Raw genomic sequence first — 15,566 nt, forward strand, 5'->3', positions numbered from 1 at the left:
AGGACAGGGTAAAACAAGTGCATGACGAAAAGACAATAAAATACAATAATAATATCAGTAATAATTATGTACACCTTTCACTTGTTGTGGAAGTTTTTAAACAAAAAAATTGCACCAAGTCAAAAACACGGTTGACCAAAATATGGTTGATAATAAGTAAAATGAAATATTGCATAATAAATTATTATATTATTTAATTAATAATTACGTTATTATCTTATATTTTGCATTAACACATACAGTTGTTTCTTGTATTTTTGGAGCAATCTGGCACCATCATTTCCTTTGGGAGTAATCTCATCTTATTGAATTATTCTGAAGCACCTGTAGTGATGATAAAGTGCTTTGCAGAACGGACCTGTCACAATATAGGTCACACTGCAGAGAGCCTGGTCTTACTTGCAGCCCTTGTCGTGCTGTTTTTTGGCATTTCACACACAATAGCATCATCTGCTGGATCTGACCGCCTCGTTCACATCAAACCACTTGAAACCGTCCACTAGAGGGCGCCACTCACAAATGTAAAGCAGAAACTTGCATTGCAGAGACAGTAAATCATTCCAACAAAGTGTTATATTTTAATTCAACTCCCCATTATTTTAATCTGCTGCCGTAGAAGTGCATTTATTTCTGCACTTTAGCAGCTTTAAAAGGAAACGAATGAACATGTTTAAGTGCATTTTAGCTTGGGTTACAGGTTGAATTATAAGCACCTTAAATAACCTTAAACAAGTATAATATTTTTGACTGATAACCAGCAGTAAAATGCATTTCTGCTTTTGTAAATTAAAAATATAAAACCTTAAACTTAGTTTAGTTAAATGTTTTGTAGCTGTATGCGTGTGCGTTCATCAGCATCCATCCACACGAGAGAATCAAGTAAAAGCAGAAATGAAAATTACAAAATAAGTTTATTCATATAAACAACTACAAAACTTTATTAAACTGGGTCGTTTGCAGCGGGAGACAAATTCGATGGTACGTCGTTACATCATTTCACAAAAAGCAATATATCAAAACACACACAAGCAGATAGAAAGTCCATCTGTAGTCCTCGCATAGCCCTTCTGCGCTCACTGAGTTTATAGAGCTCGCTCTGTTTGTAAGAGGAGGCACAACTATCCTGAGATTCACCGTTTTTTTTATTAAGATTTGGACGAGACTTTTTAAAGAATATTTCCAAGTTTATTCCTCGCTGTGTGTTTGTTTCTCACACACCCTCCCACACAGGAAAAGTCCCAACCGGCCTCTTATTTACAAAGTGTTTAGGAGCTGTGAAGACTGAGACTAACACTGCATAGATGATTCATTCACACCACCAGAAACATGGAGTATGATTTCCTTTTTTTTTATTTCAGGGCTCCCAGGGTGACTGAGTCCTTCCCCTCAGAGGAGTACGTGAGCGAGGATCTCTTCGCGGTGGCGTAGGAGGCGTACGAGGGGGCAGAGGAAGTGGATGAGGAGGGTAAGCGGGGCAGAGTGGACGTATTGGAAGGGAGGGGTTGAGTCTGTCTGTCAGGAGGGCAGTAAGCAGGAGAGGAAGACCTGCCTTTGCTCTGCAGGCTGCTGCTGCTGCTGCTCTGCAGAGGAGAGCTGGACGTTTTGGGGCCTCGAGTCAGGGACGACGTGGACGAGCTGGAGAGCGGCGACGTCCTCATGCCGTATCCGAGGATGCCTGTGCTCATGAGGAACTCCCTAGAGCCGTACGCAGGAGGAGTCGGTCCACGGGAGCCTGGCGGTCGGTGGATGTTGTCCGGCGGTAGACTCCTCCTGCTGGGGATGTCGTAGATCCCAACATCCGGGCCGTAGAGGGCCTGAGATCTGGCCTGGAGACGCAGCATCCTCTCCCTCTCCTCCATCTCCCGTCTCTCGTGAATCGACGCCATGATGGTCTTTGAGAAGTTGTCGTAGCGCACGCCGGCAGACTTCGGAGGCGTCAAACCCTGCGGGCCGAGATCCCGTAGGCTGTCTCTGAGACTTGGAGGCGCCAAACTTGGAGGGGGGAGGTCTCGTGTTGTCACGCTTTGGGTTGCGAGGTCTCTCTGCATCAGGCCTTGGAAAGACGGGGAAGGGTCTCTTTGGATGAAACCCGGAAAGGAAGGAGAGGGATCCCTTGAGGTGAGGCCCTGCAGAGACGGGGAGGTGTCTCGAGGCTGAGGGGACTGTCTGGTGACGCCCATAAACACGGGGCTGTAGGCGTGAGGAGGGGGCCGCTGCACCATAGACCCATCTGCACCCAGAGATAAAAAGTGAGGGTGGTACCCGACAGGTGGAGCCCCTCTCTGAGGCAGGAACTGAGGGTCTGCAGGGTTCATGAGGTTATCATAGGAGAGGCTGCTGCTGCTGTGGTTGGCCAGCAGGCCGGATGAGATGATGCCGGGTGGAGGATTGGATCCTAAACTGTCACTGTGCAAGCCGTGAAGCTGGGGCTTGCTGCCGTGGCGATTGCTGTGTTTGAGCGTGAGAGAGCGGGAGTTGAGCGTCAGAGAGTTGAGCTGCAGCGGGCCAGAGATGCTGTTGGTCTGCATGACCAGGCCGGCCTGCTGGATGCCTCTCAGTGGGCTTTCTTTATGCTCAGAGCGCAGGTCAGGACTTCTGTTGTTCCCCTGCTGATCCCAAGTCTTCAGCAACTACACAACACAGCAGAAACAAGAAAACAAAGTGTCAGACAAAGATCAGAACTTGGATGTTGAGGATCATACTTAAATATATAAATTAAAGCACCTGCTCTGGAGGAATGGGTGACGATCCTCTGGATATGGCCTCCAGGACTGGCCGTAACTGCGGCACAGTGGGGATGGATACAGGGATGATGGTTTTGGTGTGGTGTCCCATCTCTGCAAAGAAAACACTTTGAGATCAATAACAGGACGCAGAAATCCACAGAACAGCTCAGAACAATCAGGCCAATACATTTTATAATATATTGGCCTACCATCTGCATGCATGGTGTCTAATATGTGATAACTTAAAGCATACTATATTAGATATTAACCCTTATCCTACAGTATTGTTATTTTTAAAAAAGGGTAAATAATATGCTCAAACAGGTGGGCGCTGTAGTTTGTAGCAACTTTACTCTTATAGGAGGAAAAAATGGAGCGACGCCTGCAAGCCAGTTCAGGCAGGCACCTCGAGCTGCCCTGATTTCACACTTAGCATGCGTCACTCTCCACAATCACCTGACAAAACACTTCCTCACGATTTGGCGCTCTATTTAAGCTGCAAGATTTCCGGTCTCTCCCTCTGCTGTCATTGCCACCGCTGCCCAGCACCAGATCTTATCTCATCTAACCTTAAATTTCTGCATGTAAATTTAATCTGCGAGGAGTGATGAGGTCGGAGCCTGGACGCTAACCATTTCAAACTGTTACAAATGTGAGTTGTCTGACTGAAGTGCTTTTATTAGGGACTATTTTCAGCTGTGGATTAATACAGATTTGGCTGAAACATGCTGTATTTATACCGGTTGTACCCTCCACAATATGCTCTGTGCATTAGGAATATACATATTACATTCCTGAACAACCTGTCTAAATTACAACTCATTACAATTTGATCTTTGTATGTATTGTTCTTTACTCATTGTCCTTGATTCTCAGTTTTACACACTTATTTTTACTTGCATGATTTTCTTTTTATACATATCTGCCGAAGCATTGTGGGAGTGAGTCTAAGAAGTAAGATTTCTTTTTATAGCCGATGCTTCTCTGTAACTGATGTGGGTATGAAAATAAAAACTTGAACTAGCCTGTAAGTAATTATGCAATCAGGCCGGTTTATGTGGGATGGACTAAAAATAAAGTCCAGTGCTGTTGTTCAAAGGAACAGTGTTAGCTAACTGTTAACTTGTAATAGTTGTTGAAGAACAATGGGGCTCTATGGCAAAGAGAAATAACCTATAATGGGCATTAGCTACACAGGCGATACTTGTTTGTAGAGATAGTTCATTGTTGCTTTTGGTGTTGCCGCTAAACATATCTTTTAACTGACTCTGATGCTTCCTTAATTAATATTTTGTCACTATATCTAAGTTTTTAAGCTGTCAAAATACTCCTTCAGTGCTGTGTCTGGTTATCACAGTGTATTTGTGTCATCCTTCAGTACCGTCGGTGGTCGTCGTGTGGCTCTTCAGCAGGCCGTGCTCTGGTTTCGGTGGCAGCGGCGGCGGAGTTTTCATCTGTTTGATGTCTGACAGCTCGACAGCTCCTGCTGACGTCCGCTGGCAGGAGAAAAAAACACAGTGAAACATGAGAGACCTAATCCCTTGACAACTGAGGTTACAATCCTTAGATGATGTCTGGAAAAACTGAGCGTGATTGTAATTCTGGGTGCAATTTGTCCCCGCATACTTTATTATGGAGATCCTGACTCTGTATGCCGTTGTCACGGACTTTCACTGACATCTGCCTGTCAATCTCCGGTCTCAGGAACGGAGGCTGAATGTGGATCACTGTCTTCTTACAGGGCCTCGCTGTGTACCTGGTGTCACATGATGAGTCAGTCAGTGAGTTGTGTCAGAACTTCTGAAAAGTTTGAGATAAAATTGGAGAAATGGATCTTACTTTGGAGCGATGGGGCTGCAGACCAGGTACTCCAGATTGTTGCAACAACCTCGTGTGAAGGGATTAACTCCTCCCTGAAACTTCCCAGTCACCTTTAGGATCACAAAGAGAAAAAAAATAGTCCTAAATATGCACTTTATTGATGTAACGCACTTTTTAATGACATTTCCACTGCTCTTGATGGTAGTTTAATGTTTGGAAATTCAAACTGACTTGTTCGTTGGTGGTGCGCCCTCTGGAGACCAGGTACAGGTGGAATCCAGCCAGACCCAGGACCGGGATAAGAAACAGCCCTGATATACTGATCACAACCAAACTGTACGTACTGTTAAGGAAAATATTTACGCAGAGAAATACACAGACGGTATCTCACCGATTATCTAAACAGACAGGACTTCTTTAGATATCTCCAAGTAAGGCACCACTTTAACAGAAATATTAAAGTTACTAAAGGAAGTGAAATTAATCTGTTTAAAGGAGCAGTTCGCCCCTGGAAAAAAGCCACTGTCAGTCAAAGCTGGTGTTCTCTGTAATCGACAGAAGCAATAATATTTGAAATTGGCGCCATAGCTGTGGAGGAAGTTGTACAAACAGCTTGTGCTTTCGCCCATTCTACATTCCTACAACACCCAGCATGCATTGCGCCCGTCCCTCTGAAAGGAACAGCCCAGCGAGAGTCCGAAATACCACGAGAATTGGTGGATTGTCTAACAAATCTTCAGGTCTGCAGTCTACATTTCAAACCTGATGATTTTGAATGAGACATGACATCGGAGGCGGGCGTCCTAGATTGAGGAAGTTTAGCGAGCTCCCTGGCCTCCGCCAGATGACGCGTTTTACGTAGTCTGGCGGAGGTTTTCCAGGGCCCATTGGAGAAGCAGATAGCGTCCATAATGGCATTAGCTCCCATTAGCTAATAGCATGATAGGACTGAGGTTGAAAAACTGGCCCTTTAATGTATTTATTGATGCTTATAAATCCAATCTCCACAGAAAACTGTCTGCCAAAATGTAATCATGCCTACAGTCCACTAAGAGCCACTCCACAATGTATGTCAAGTCTAAATGAGCGAAAGAAGCCAGTATAGATCTATCAGAGGAGGAGTGGCTGAACATTTGGAGAGAGTTCACATGGGAAAATATTATTAGATTTTTCACCACTCCTAAGATAAAACAATTATAGATTTGGATGTGGTCACGGCTGGAGGAAGTGTGAAAGCTCCCTGGCTGATCACTTCCTCATCTTCTGGGACTTTGATTCAACTCTGCTGGCTGGTTGTAGTAGCAGAGATGGAATCTATAATTGGCCTAGAGATTAATCATGTCTTATTTCCGTTATTGACCTGCTATGTATTTTGTCTGTGACTGTTTTTGTTCACTGCAAAACTCAATAAAAATAAAGTTACAAAAATACACAGACAGACATCCATGTAAGGATACGTGACGGTGCAGTGCAGCTTCCACAAGTCGTCCTTGTGGTTCAGGACGTATATGAGGCCGAAGCTGAACACGCAGATCATGTGCACCGTCAGCGACAACAGAAACAGGAAGAAGTAGCGGTAGTTCCGCCTCCCGATGCAGTTGTTCACCCAGGGGCAGTGGTGGTCGAAGTCCTGAGAGGAAAAACGAACCAATCAGAGCATTCATCCCAAACTTAAACGTCTGCTGTGCCTTCTGAACACTCTTGAAACCAGGCCGTTTTACCCTTCAAATTGCGTTTCTACGGAGACTACAAAGGATCTGAGAAAAAGGATTAACCTGATTAAGAGATCTCTCTCTCCCTCCATCACTCTGTCCATCACTCACTCTGCAGAAATCCTCTTGTATTGACTTTCCCCCGCCACACACACAGACTGCCACACTTTCCTCCCCTGATCTGTGCATTCATTTCTCCATTTAATTCTCCCCTTGTGTGCTGTTTTCCTTAATAAAAACTCCTCTGCCTCTTCTTTAAATGAGTCCGCGCACTCACCTCCACGCAGTGATCGCAGACGCTGCAGTGGGAGCAGCGCGGGGGTCTGTAGAAATGACACGACGCGCACCACTTCATGCGCACTTGGACGCCCTTCACGTCCACGTTCTTGTACAGCGGAGCGCGAAACTCATCGTCCTTGTCCTCATCCTCGTTCGCTGGAAAAACAAAACATGAGAACTGATAAAATAAACACGGCAACAAATAAAAAAAATGTAAGCACAACATTGCTTTGATTACTCACCCATTGGGAGCACTCCAGCGTCCATGAAGGTGGCCATGGTGAAGTTGGCCAGCACAAAAAGGAAGAGGATGGCACAACATGGCGGCACAGCTGGGCAGATGGTGACAGCCAGCCACGGGCATCTGAATATACAAACAACAGGAGGAGGAAAAAACTGTTTCCTGTACTTGTAGCTTGTATCATGAGGGTTTCTGAGCCTTGTCGGTATCCATCCCTCAGAGGTTGAGGTTAACACAAATCAGGGCCACAACAAAGATTTTACAAGATAATCTTCATCCCATTTATTCTGAGGGGAGCAGCAGATCCTAAAAGTAATTGTTTACAGTGAAAGATAAGCGTGTATTAGTGAGTGTTCACCAGGGCCCGCAACAGGGGATTAAATGATGGGGTACCCTGCAGTCAAGAGGAGACACATACTGTATCTGTCTAACACAATGAAGCAGGACTGCACACTTAAAGGCATGCAAGGAGAGATTATCTCAATCAGTCGAGACACAGGTTCCTTTTTAACTTACAATGAATATAATAAACCTTGAACCAACAATAATCTGCCATTTCTCCATAATAAAAAGCCTAAGAAATCACTTTCCTGATCCAAAATGGTAGCAATTAATTTTTCAGTCTACATCTATCATTCAGAAATCCCTTCTTCCGCATAAACCCTTGATTTCTGCAAAAAAAAGAGTCTGCGGAGGCTGGTGAGACCCGGCGCTTTAGGATTTGAGGATTTTAGAAGCCGAAAAAAGGATTTGCTGCTTTTCTCTGTTTTATAACATCCTAATATGAACATCGCTGGTTTTTGGAACATTGGTTTGGACAAAACAAAACATTTAAAAGACGTCATCCCGGGATCCGATGAAATGTGATGGGCAGTTTTTTGGGGAGACAAGATCGCTAAGTGATTGAGCGATTTGCACGATGCAAATAATTTACTTGAATGAAAATGGATATGAATATAAGTTAATGTTTTAATCATATTGATTGTTATAAAATAGCTTCAGTATGTCAGATGTAGATGCATCCAGTGCATTGTTTTTGTATAACAGCACTGAGCTGAGTCTTCTGTCTACATTTGAACCAGTCTCTTTCTGTGCGTGTGCCACAAAAAATCTTAGAGAGCCATCACTTATCTTTTGCACAGACTCTGTGCGTGCGTGTGTGTGTGTGTGTGTGCGCTGAATGGGAGTATGATTATATCTGGGCTGTGTGAGATTAGAGGGAGGGGCGGTGTAATCAGGTTACAGTGATAGACAGAGAGGAAAAGATTCACTGGATTATATTTACAGTGTTTGATTGAACATCACATGTTTAACCTACATATACTGTAAATAGTGCATGGGAATTTACTATCTGAAGGAGTTTGTGGTGCGGTTTTAGTGTAGGTAGAGAGAGGAGATATGAATGTATGTTACAGGCCTGCTGATTGGAAATATGACGACCAGTATAAGCAGCATCAGGAGCAGAAAAAAGGTGTAAAACTGGTTATTTCTAACGAGATATTTCTTCATATATGACTGATTAAAGAGAAAATCTTATAAAAGTGAAAACGCCGCTTTTCATCCCAGCAGCAGCTCCAATCCCCAAACCCCCCGGCTGGTCTCAGGCTGTGGGGGAGGGGTTCTTTCCCCACCCCAAGAGGAACGCCTGCTGATGCCATGCCAGCTGCAAACCCAGTAATCCCTGGATTATGAACTCTGGATTACAGACCATTCCTGCCAGTCCGGTGCATTGTGAAGCCCCCACATTCGATATAAACAGAGCGTGCATGCCGTCAACGCTCGCCACAAATCAAACGGCACGCTACTTTATACTGTACAACCTGAACGAGTCCAACTGATTTACCACTGCTGCATTACAACACAAAGAGCTTCCAAATGGGACTTCTTTAGAAGTTCTTTGTAGATTAGAGTGAATTTAGCATAATTAAATTACAAGGACCTTAAGAAGCTGTGAATATGTGACAAAAAGATTAAGGAGTATAATATGACCCCCTCCCCCCTTTAGGCTGCTATTCAGGATTTGTGTCCCAAGTTCTTCCGCTAAATATGGTCATGTTTGACATGTGCTTAAACTGTCACAGTTGATCAGTTACATTAAGCTGTGTAACTCGAGCTGGTTAGTTACAGAACGGCTTCTTAAAGGAGCAATTCTCCACTGTCAGTCAAAGCTGGTGTTCTCTGTAATCGATAGAAGCAATAATATGTGAAGCTGGCGCCATAGCTGTGGAGAAAGTTGTACAAGCAGCTCATTGTTTCGCCCGTTCTACATTCCTACAACACCCAGAGTGCATTGTGCCCCTCCCTCTGAAAGGAACGGCCCAGCGAAAGACGCTGGAGTGAAATACTACCGCTTCGCTACAGGCAATGGCTCAGAGCAGTACAGAATCCGAAATACGACGAGAATATATACCGGTGGATCGTCTAAAAAATCTTGAACAAGACATCGGAGGCGGGCGTCCTAGATTGAGGAAGTGTAGTTTAGCAAGCTCCCCGGCCTTTTGGATGCGGCCGTTTTACGTAGTCTGGTGGAGGTTTTCCAGGGCCCATTGGAGAAGTGGATAGCGTCCTCCAAAGGCACAGAGCAAAACTGCATTTTTTCCCTACCATAATGGCATTAGCTCCCCATAATAGCACGATAGGACTCAGGTTGAAAATCGGTGACCTGGCCCTTTAAATTATCGTCCCTGGTCTTTAAAATAAGGATCTTATTCCTCTTTTTCCTCTTTTTCACTGAAGGAACCCATATTGAATTCAATAACATTCATCTAAATTGCACAAAATGACAAATATTCTCTTTGTTTGTCTGTGTTTCTTCTCTACCTATTTCTTTCCAGTCCCGGCAGATGGTTGTAAATGAATGAGTGTGGCTCTGCTCGAGGTTTCTTCCTGTTGAAAGTAAGTTTTTCTTTGCCATTGATGCTAAGTGCTTGCTCATTGGTATATTAATGTTGCGCCTCTTTAAATATTATTACAAAAAGTACAGCCTGCTCCATATGCACATGTTCAGGTTCAGGTTCAGGTTACTTTATTTGTACCTGTGGGTAGATTTGGTTTACAGTGAGTGAGTCGGCCTCATTTTACACACAAAGAATCAACGGCACAAGACAGACTTGGTGTTGTGAGATCATTTGTGTTGTGCTTTGCCACTATTTAAATAAAGATTGATTGATTGATGGAAATACTGTCCGCTCCACATCTGCAGATCAAACACTGAACCCTGTCAGAGTTCATCTGACTGATTTCTTTTCAAACAGATTACAATGCGGACGCCTCTGCAAGGCCGGCGAGCCTCCATCATCATCGGCCTGAGGCCATCTGGACCGCAGGGAGAGACAGTTCATTACACCGCAGCGTGGCAAAGACAAGCCCCACCTAATGAAACAGCCCGGCAGAGCTGTATTAAATCACATAGAACAGTAAGCTGCTCTGCAATCTGCACGCGGCCCTCATCCCCACAGTGGGTCAGTGGCACAGCAGACGCTCCAAACACAGCGGGTCGAGCGGGAAGTTCACTATTACTGGCAGCCCGGGCTCTTTTAGTAAAATATTGTCACAGTTAGATAAATGACATCACCGCCATGTAATCTGTCAGATTTCTAGACACCACCATCCGCACAGGAAACAACTGGGAGTGAGTGAATTCCCACAGACTTGGCGATAAATCTCCACAATGTCATGCGGTCACAGCGCTGTGCTTTCACGTGGTCTGTGACTGGTGTCATCCACGTTTCATCATTTCTCCTCTCACTGTGCACCGTCTGGTACAGATGATGGCAATTTAGGATCGCTGCTGTGTGACACCTTTTTTAAAAAGGATTGATTTCAGTGTTTGGTATTTAGCTTTAAATGGGAGAAGAAGCAGGAATATACAGAATGTTGGTGCGCCAGTTTAGCTCAGTTGGTAGAACAGGCGCCCCATGTGCTGAGGCTACAGTCCTCGACGCACTGATCGCAGGCTCGACTCCTGGCCGCTCTCTAGCCTACTCCCCACACTTCCTGTCTCTCTTCAGCTGTCATAATACAGCCAAAAAAATACAAATGAAAAACAAAAAAAATGTACATGATATTATAAGTATAACTGTAAATATCATTTTAGGAAGCCTTTCTTAGCACAGTTTGCTTAGCTCATTTTAATGCTAACATTTTAGCTGACAAGTTAACTCCTTCAAAAAAGAGACAATGTTACTTGGAACAAATTAAAAGCTAAATTTATTAGCAATAAAATAAACCACTACTCAATTCAATACACTCAGGAGTTTGGCTCCCAAAGCCTTCGTCTGGTATGTTAACTAGCTAGCTGGTAGAAGCTCAAGTTAGCTAACGTTAGCTAATGTTAGCCAGAGAAAATGCAGTTTAATTATCTATACTAAATTACTGACTTAATGACACGTCTCTACCTGTTCTAGTGTTAACCTGTGTTTACACTTTTTATATATTTCATACCTTAAGGGTAAATATGCTAACTTTTTAGCATTAGCTTACTGTTAATCCCTTTTGTGGCTACAGTGGATAATGTTCAGCAAAATGAACTACATGACTGCTTTAAATTTACTCTCACGCAAATAATTTTCATTTTATGACATTTTAATCTATTTACAGTGTTTCCACTTACAATATTGAGCTTAAGCAAGCACATTTTTCAGCAGATAATCTTTTCTAGTTTCAATATATTTCCATATTCTGAACACAATGTTTACTCAGAAGATATAAAGTTTATCTGGGTGTGGGCAGAGTACAACATCATTTAATTTCCAAGGGTCGTCTTTCTTGGTCTTTCTAATGTCTGTGGCCTCCGCTGGGCGTAGGCGACCTGCCCGAGTCTAACAATGCACAAAACCTTTAAGCACCAACCCAAACAGAAGTTCACGGTCAGAGGAACAAAAGCAGGAAACAAGCAACCGATGAATTTTATCAGGCGGAGGAAGACAAAAGAGACTCCACCATCTCGAGGGTGGTGCTCTATGAAACAGAAATGCTCCCACTTGTAATGTACACACACTCATTATAATTGCATGAATATCACCAGATGAAAGGACTGTGACTTTATATAAAACATGGCTGCAGGGTTTAGAATTAAAATTGAGGATAAAAGCTTTCATAGATACAAAAAGTGAAAAGAAAACTACAAAAGGCCCGACTGGATGTTATTCACGAATGTTCCCATGATTCACAGCAACCAGGGCAAAGGCCACGGTGATGCTATGGCAGATGACAAGAGACGTCCCTCTGAATCAGTGTTATCATGGCGAGGCTTGAACCGAGTGTGGCACCTGTCTGTCTCTGCTTTCGGAGGAAGTGAGTCACTCCAGCTGCAGCTGCTGACTTGGCAGAAACGCAGGATATTAAACCGGTTATAGCTCATATCAGAAAAGTCGACAAGACACAAGAGTTTCTGCCAATTTTCTCCTGGAAGAAAATGTTTCTAACTTCCTGTTTAGTGCTGATATTAATAGCCTTTAAGACTACTGTACTTCCAGATTATACAGTCAAACAAAGATGTGTGATGAAGTTCTGTGAAACAATTTTAGGTTATAAGGTCATTTCAGCTCAACCCTGGTCCCATAAGAGGCAGCTTCATCTCCTGTTCTTTCAATCACTTGCAGTGTCCTGGTTTTTGCTGGTTTAAGCAATGCAGTCCCAATTAGGAAGTCTCTTTTCAATCTATCACGTCAGAAGGTCATTGATTTTTTTTTTATCTCTCACAGAGTGTAGATGGAGTTCATCAGGGTTTCTTTGGACCGTTTCTGGCCTGAGAGCCCGGGTCTCCGTCCAGAACGTCTCAGGACTCTGTAAGTAGACAGCTGTCAGGCTCGCATGTGAATACGGGTTTGATAAGCTTTGGATGCTGGGATAGAGAGAGCTCCGAATGGATTATGATTTAAAATATAACTAAGATAGATAAAAAACTTAAAAAAAATAAAAGTATAATGTAGATTAACCACTATCTAAAACTACTAAACGAATGTATGTCAAAGCAGGTACAGTTTCCTGACAGATCCCACATTCAGAGATGCCAGACTCCATTTTTCCCAGATGGGGGATCACATGGCATTGCCGATAGGATCCTAATCCCATACTCCCAATCTGGTGTCAGATTCCAGTGGAAATGGTGCACGGCTGGAGAATACAGGAGAATCTAGGACAGATGTAGCTACAGAGGTCAAAGGTCAGTAGACTGGCATAGAGCTGATGAGGTGGGAGCGCTCACTCAGTATGTCAGAGGGGGTTTCATATTCAAAGTACTTTAATATCTGACACGAGTCTGCTTGTTTTTCTTCTTCGGGGGTTCTTAACTTACATAAGGCTTTGAAACCTATAGGATAAATCGGACTAACCTATAGTTCTCAGCTAAATTGGATTCCACGGCATTATGGGATATTGTATTCAATTTTTTTCTCTGCAGTGCCAGCAGCGTTGGCTTGAGCTGAGTCTTTTCAACCTCCCACTAGCTCTGCCTTACCTCACAAATAGGTCAAAACCAGGAGGCTAAAATTAACTATCCAGCACTTTCACCAAACGTTGCATCGAAACTTAACTTTCAATCAGGTCTGATCTCGACACGAACCACGCCACGAGGTTTGAAAGCCTGCATGTTTGATTTCCCCTCAGTGAAATTTATGATGGATGCGGGCCATAAAGACATATTGTTACGCTGATGTTGATTGTGGGTGGCTTATCCCTTAAAACTGTGCTTACTGCGAGTCCTCAGGGTGCACTGGGCAGGCACCCAGACTAGCCCACACTGTGAGCCAACCAGGTCAGATGTGAGCCGCCCCTGGTGGGACTGCCAGCAGAGTGAAGTCAGAGAAGAAGAAGAGGAAGAAATTGTGCTTTTTTGTGCATTTCTTACATAAATACTAAGCAGCTTTTAAAGTAGAAAGATTTGAGTTAAAGTGTATATTATATATTAAGCTTAAGAACATATGAGAGGGAGGTAATGGGCGACATTGTATGGTTTAAAAATATAATTCCACGTGCAAAAATAAAAACATATTAGAGTGAAAGTATACCTGATGCATGGCGGAAGAAAAGCAATGGATGTCTGGATGGATTTTCTGTGGAGCAAACCAACAGTGCAAATCACCAACTTTTCATCACATATATCGCACTTACGTAAAGACGAAGAAGAGGGAGGTAGAGCCCACCAAGAGGCAGGCGGCCGTGCACACCGGGATGAAGGCGCTGGGTTTCAGCGAGTCGGCGCCGCTGGCGGGCATCCTGTCCTCTCCGCACACATCAGAATCCCTTCATACTAACGGAAGCGACAGTAAACGCACCACCGTGCAACTAGTTCCTGTGTCTTCACGAACGAAGTCTTTCATCAACCCGAGAGCGCTCGAAACAGAAAGTCATAGTCGAAAAGGAGACAAAAAGGGAAAAAGAAGTGAAAGCCTGCGGCGGCTCTGCCCGCTCCAGCGTCCCGTCCTGACTGCGCCGGCAGGCAGCGGCGCACAGATGCCGCCTCCGGTTTATCCCAAAGGTGGAGCTTTTACTCATGAATGACGTGAAAAGATACTACAAAACACTAAGACTCCCACTGTGAGCTGTGACGAAGAACAGCTGGTTTTTCTTCATAATATTTATGAAATGTTGTGCTCTGTTATTTCCTGCCCTGCTAATTTAAATCAGATGTTGTTCTTGTTGGTAAGAAGTAAAATGCAAAACTTGATATCCCAAAAATATCAGTAGCCTATCAGACCACATACAGGTTAAAAAGACAATGTAGGCTACATCTTTATTTTATAAAGTAGTACCTTTATCAAGTCTTTAGAAATAATATAAAAAAGCCATTAAAAGGAAACATTCTGGTTGTTGAAACTCTGGATGCGGACTTACCTTCTTGTAGCATGACTTCTGATGACAGACCACATAATTTCTCGAGGTTTGTAGATCATGTAATACTTGCGCAATAATTCGTCAATTTAAGCAGAAAATGCGCTCTAAAGGGTAGTTTCTTAAACAAATAACCTAATTACAGTAAATCTAACGTTATTACACAGTCAACCACTTCAACATTATACATTATATTTTCCGTAAAGGAAAGTTACATCGACACATATCGGATATCTGTGATAAGCCCAGTTTTGCCCGATATCAGCCAACCGATATTTTGGTTGCGCTTTATTATTAATAATATTCTTAGTTACTTCTACTTCTTAGTTACTACAAACACTATTACAGAAATTTCATACAACTACAACTACAATTGATATCTATATTTGTTCATATGATGTGAGATATATATATCACAAAGTTGGTCTTGCAAGTTGGGGTGTAAAATCAAGTGTTGCTGCATGGAGAAACAATGGTGCCTATACTTTGTGCAGCTGTCAGAGCATAATGTCCATTTCTCTCACTGAAATAAAAAGTTGATCTGAAATAAAAAAGGGAATCTAAACAAAGATCTAATGTTTAAACGGTTCACATTACCGTTCACGTGACCCTACAATATAGAGACCAATGAGTTTATACGTTCTTATGAATCTATTGATCGGTGGTGTCTTTGGGTTTTTCACAGGTGCATTCAGATTCTGCTCTTTGTGCTTCCCTGAGTCTGATAAGTCAGTCTACTTTTAAATATGGGAGGCCTCCTGAGGGGGCTGTTATGAGGAAATAACCTCAATCTCAGAGGGGTTACATGATGAAGGCTCCTTGATGGAAAACAAAATGGTAAGACGTTTTTTTTTAACTCTACAGTGTGATTGGGTTGGGCTTCTTGTTCTCAACTATAAATGTCAAAAGATCAATGCATTCAACATTTCAGGCTTGGGGAAATTGTCGGCCAAG

At 43.2% G+C, this 15,566-nt stretch overlaps 1 protein-coding gene across 1 annotated transcript; it reads right to left on the reverse strand.

Moving 5' to 3' along the window:
• Positions 1-953: 953 nt before the first annotated feature.
• On the reverse strand, positions 954-13,996 carry zdhhc8a (zinc finger DHHC-type palmitoyltransferase 8a). Its single transcript, XM_069673554.1, is given in 10 exon segments — positions 954-2,630; positions 2,725-2,837; positions 4,108-4,222; positions 4,353-4,507; positions 4,543-4,657; positions 4,779-4,881; positions 6,005-6,177; positions 6,537-6,694; positions 6,781-6,902; positions 13,893-13,996. Coding segments are annotated over 10 exon segments (2,439 nt in total). The 3' UTR covers positions 954-1,349.
• Between the last annotated feature and the right edge of the window lie 1,570 nt (positions 13,997-15,566).

The sequence above is a fragment of the Semicossyphus pulcher genome, unplaced genomic scaffold (assembly GCF_022749685.1).
Source record: "Semicossyphus pulcher isolate SPU_LCO1_2020_fin unplaced genomic scaffold, fSemPul1.0.p SCAF_22, whole genome shotgun sequence".
NCBI lineage: Eukaryota > Metazoa > Chordata > Actinopteri > Labriformes > Labridae > Semicossyphus > Semicossyphus pulcher.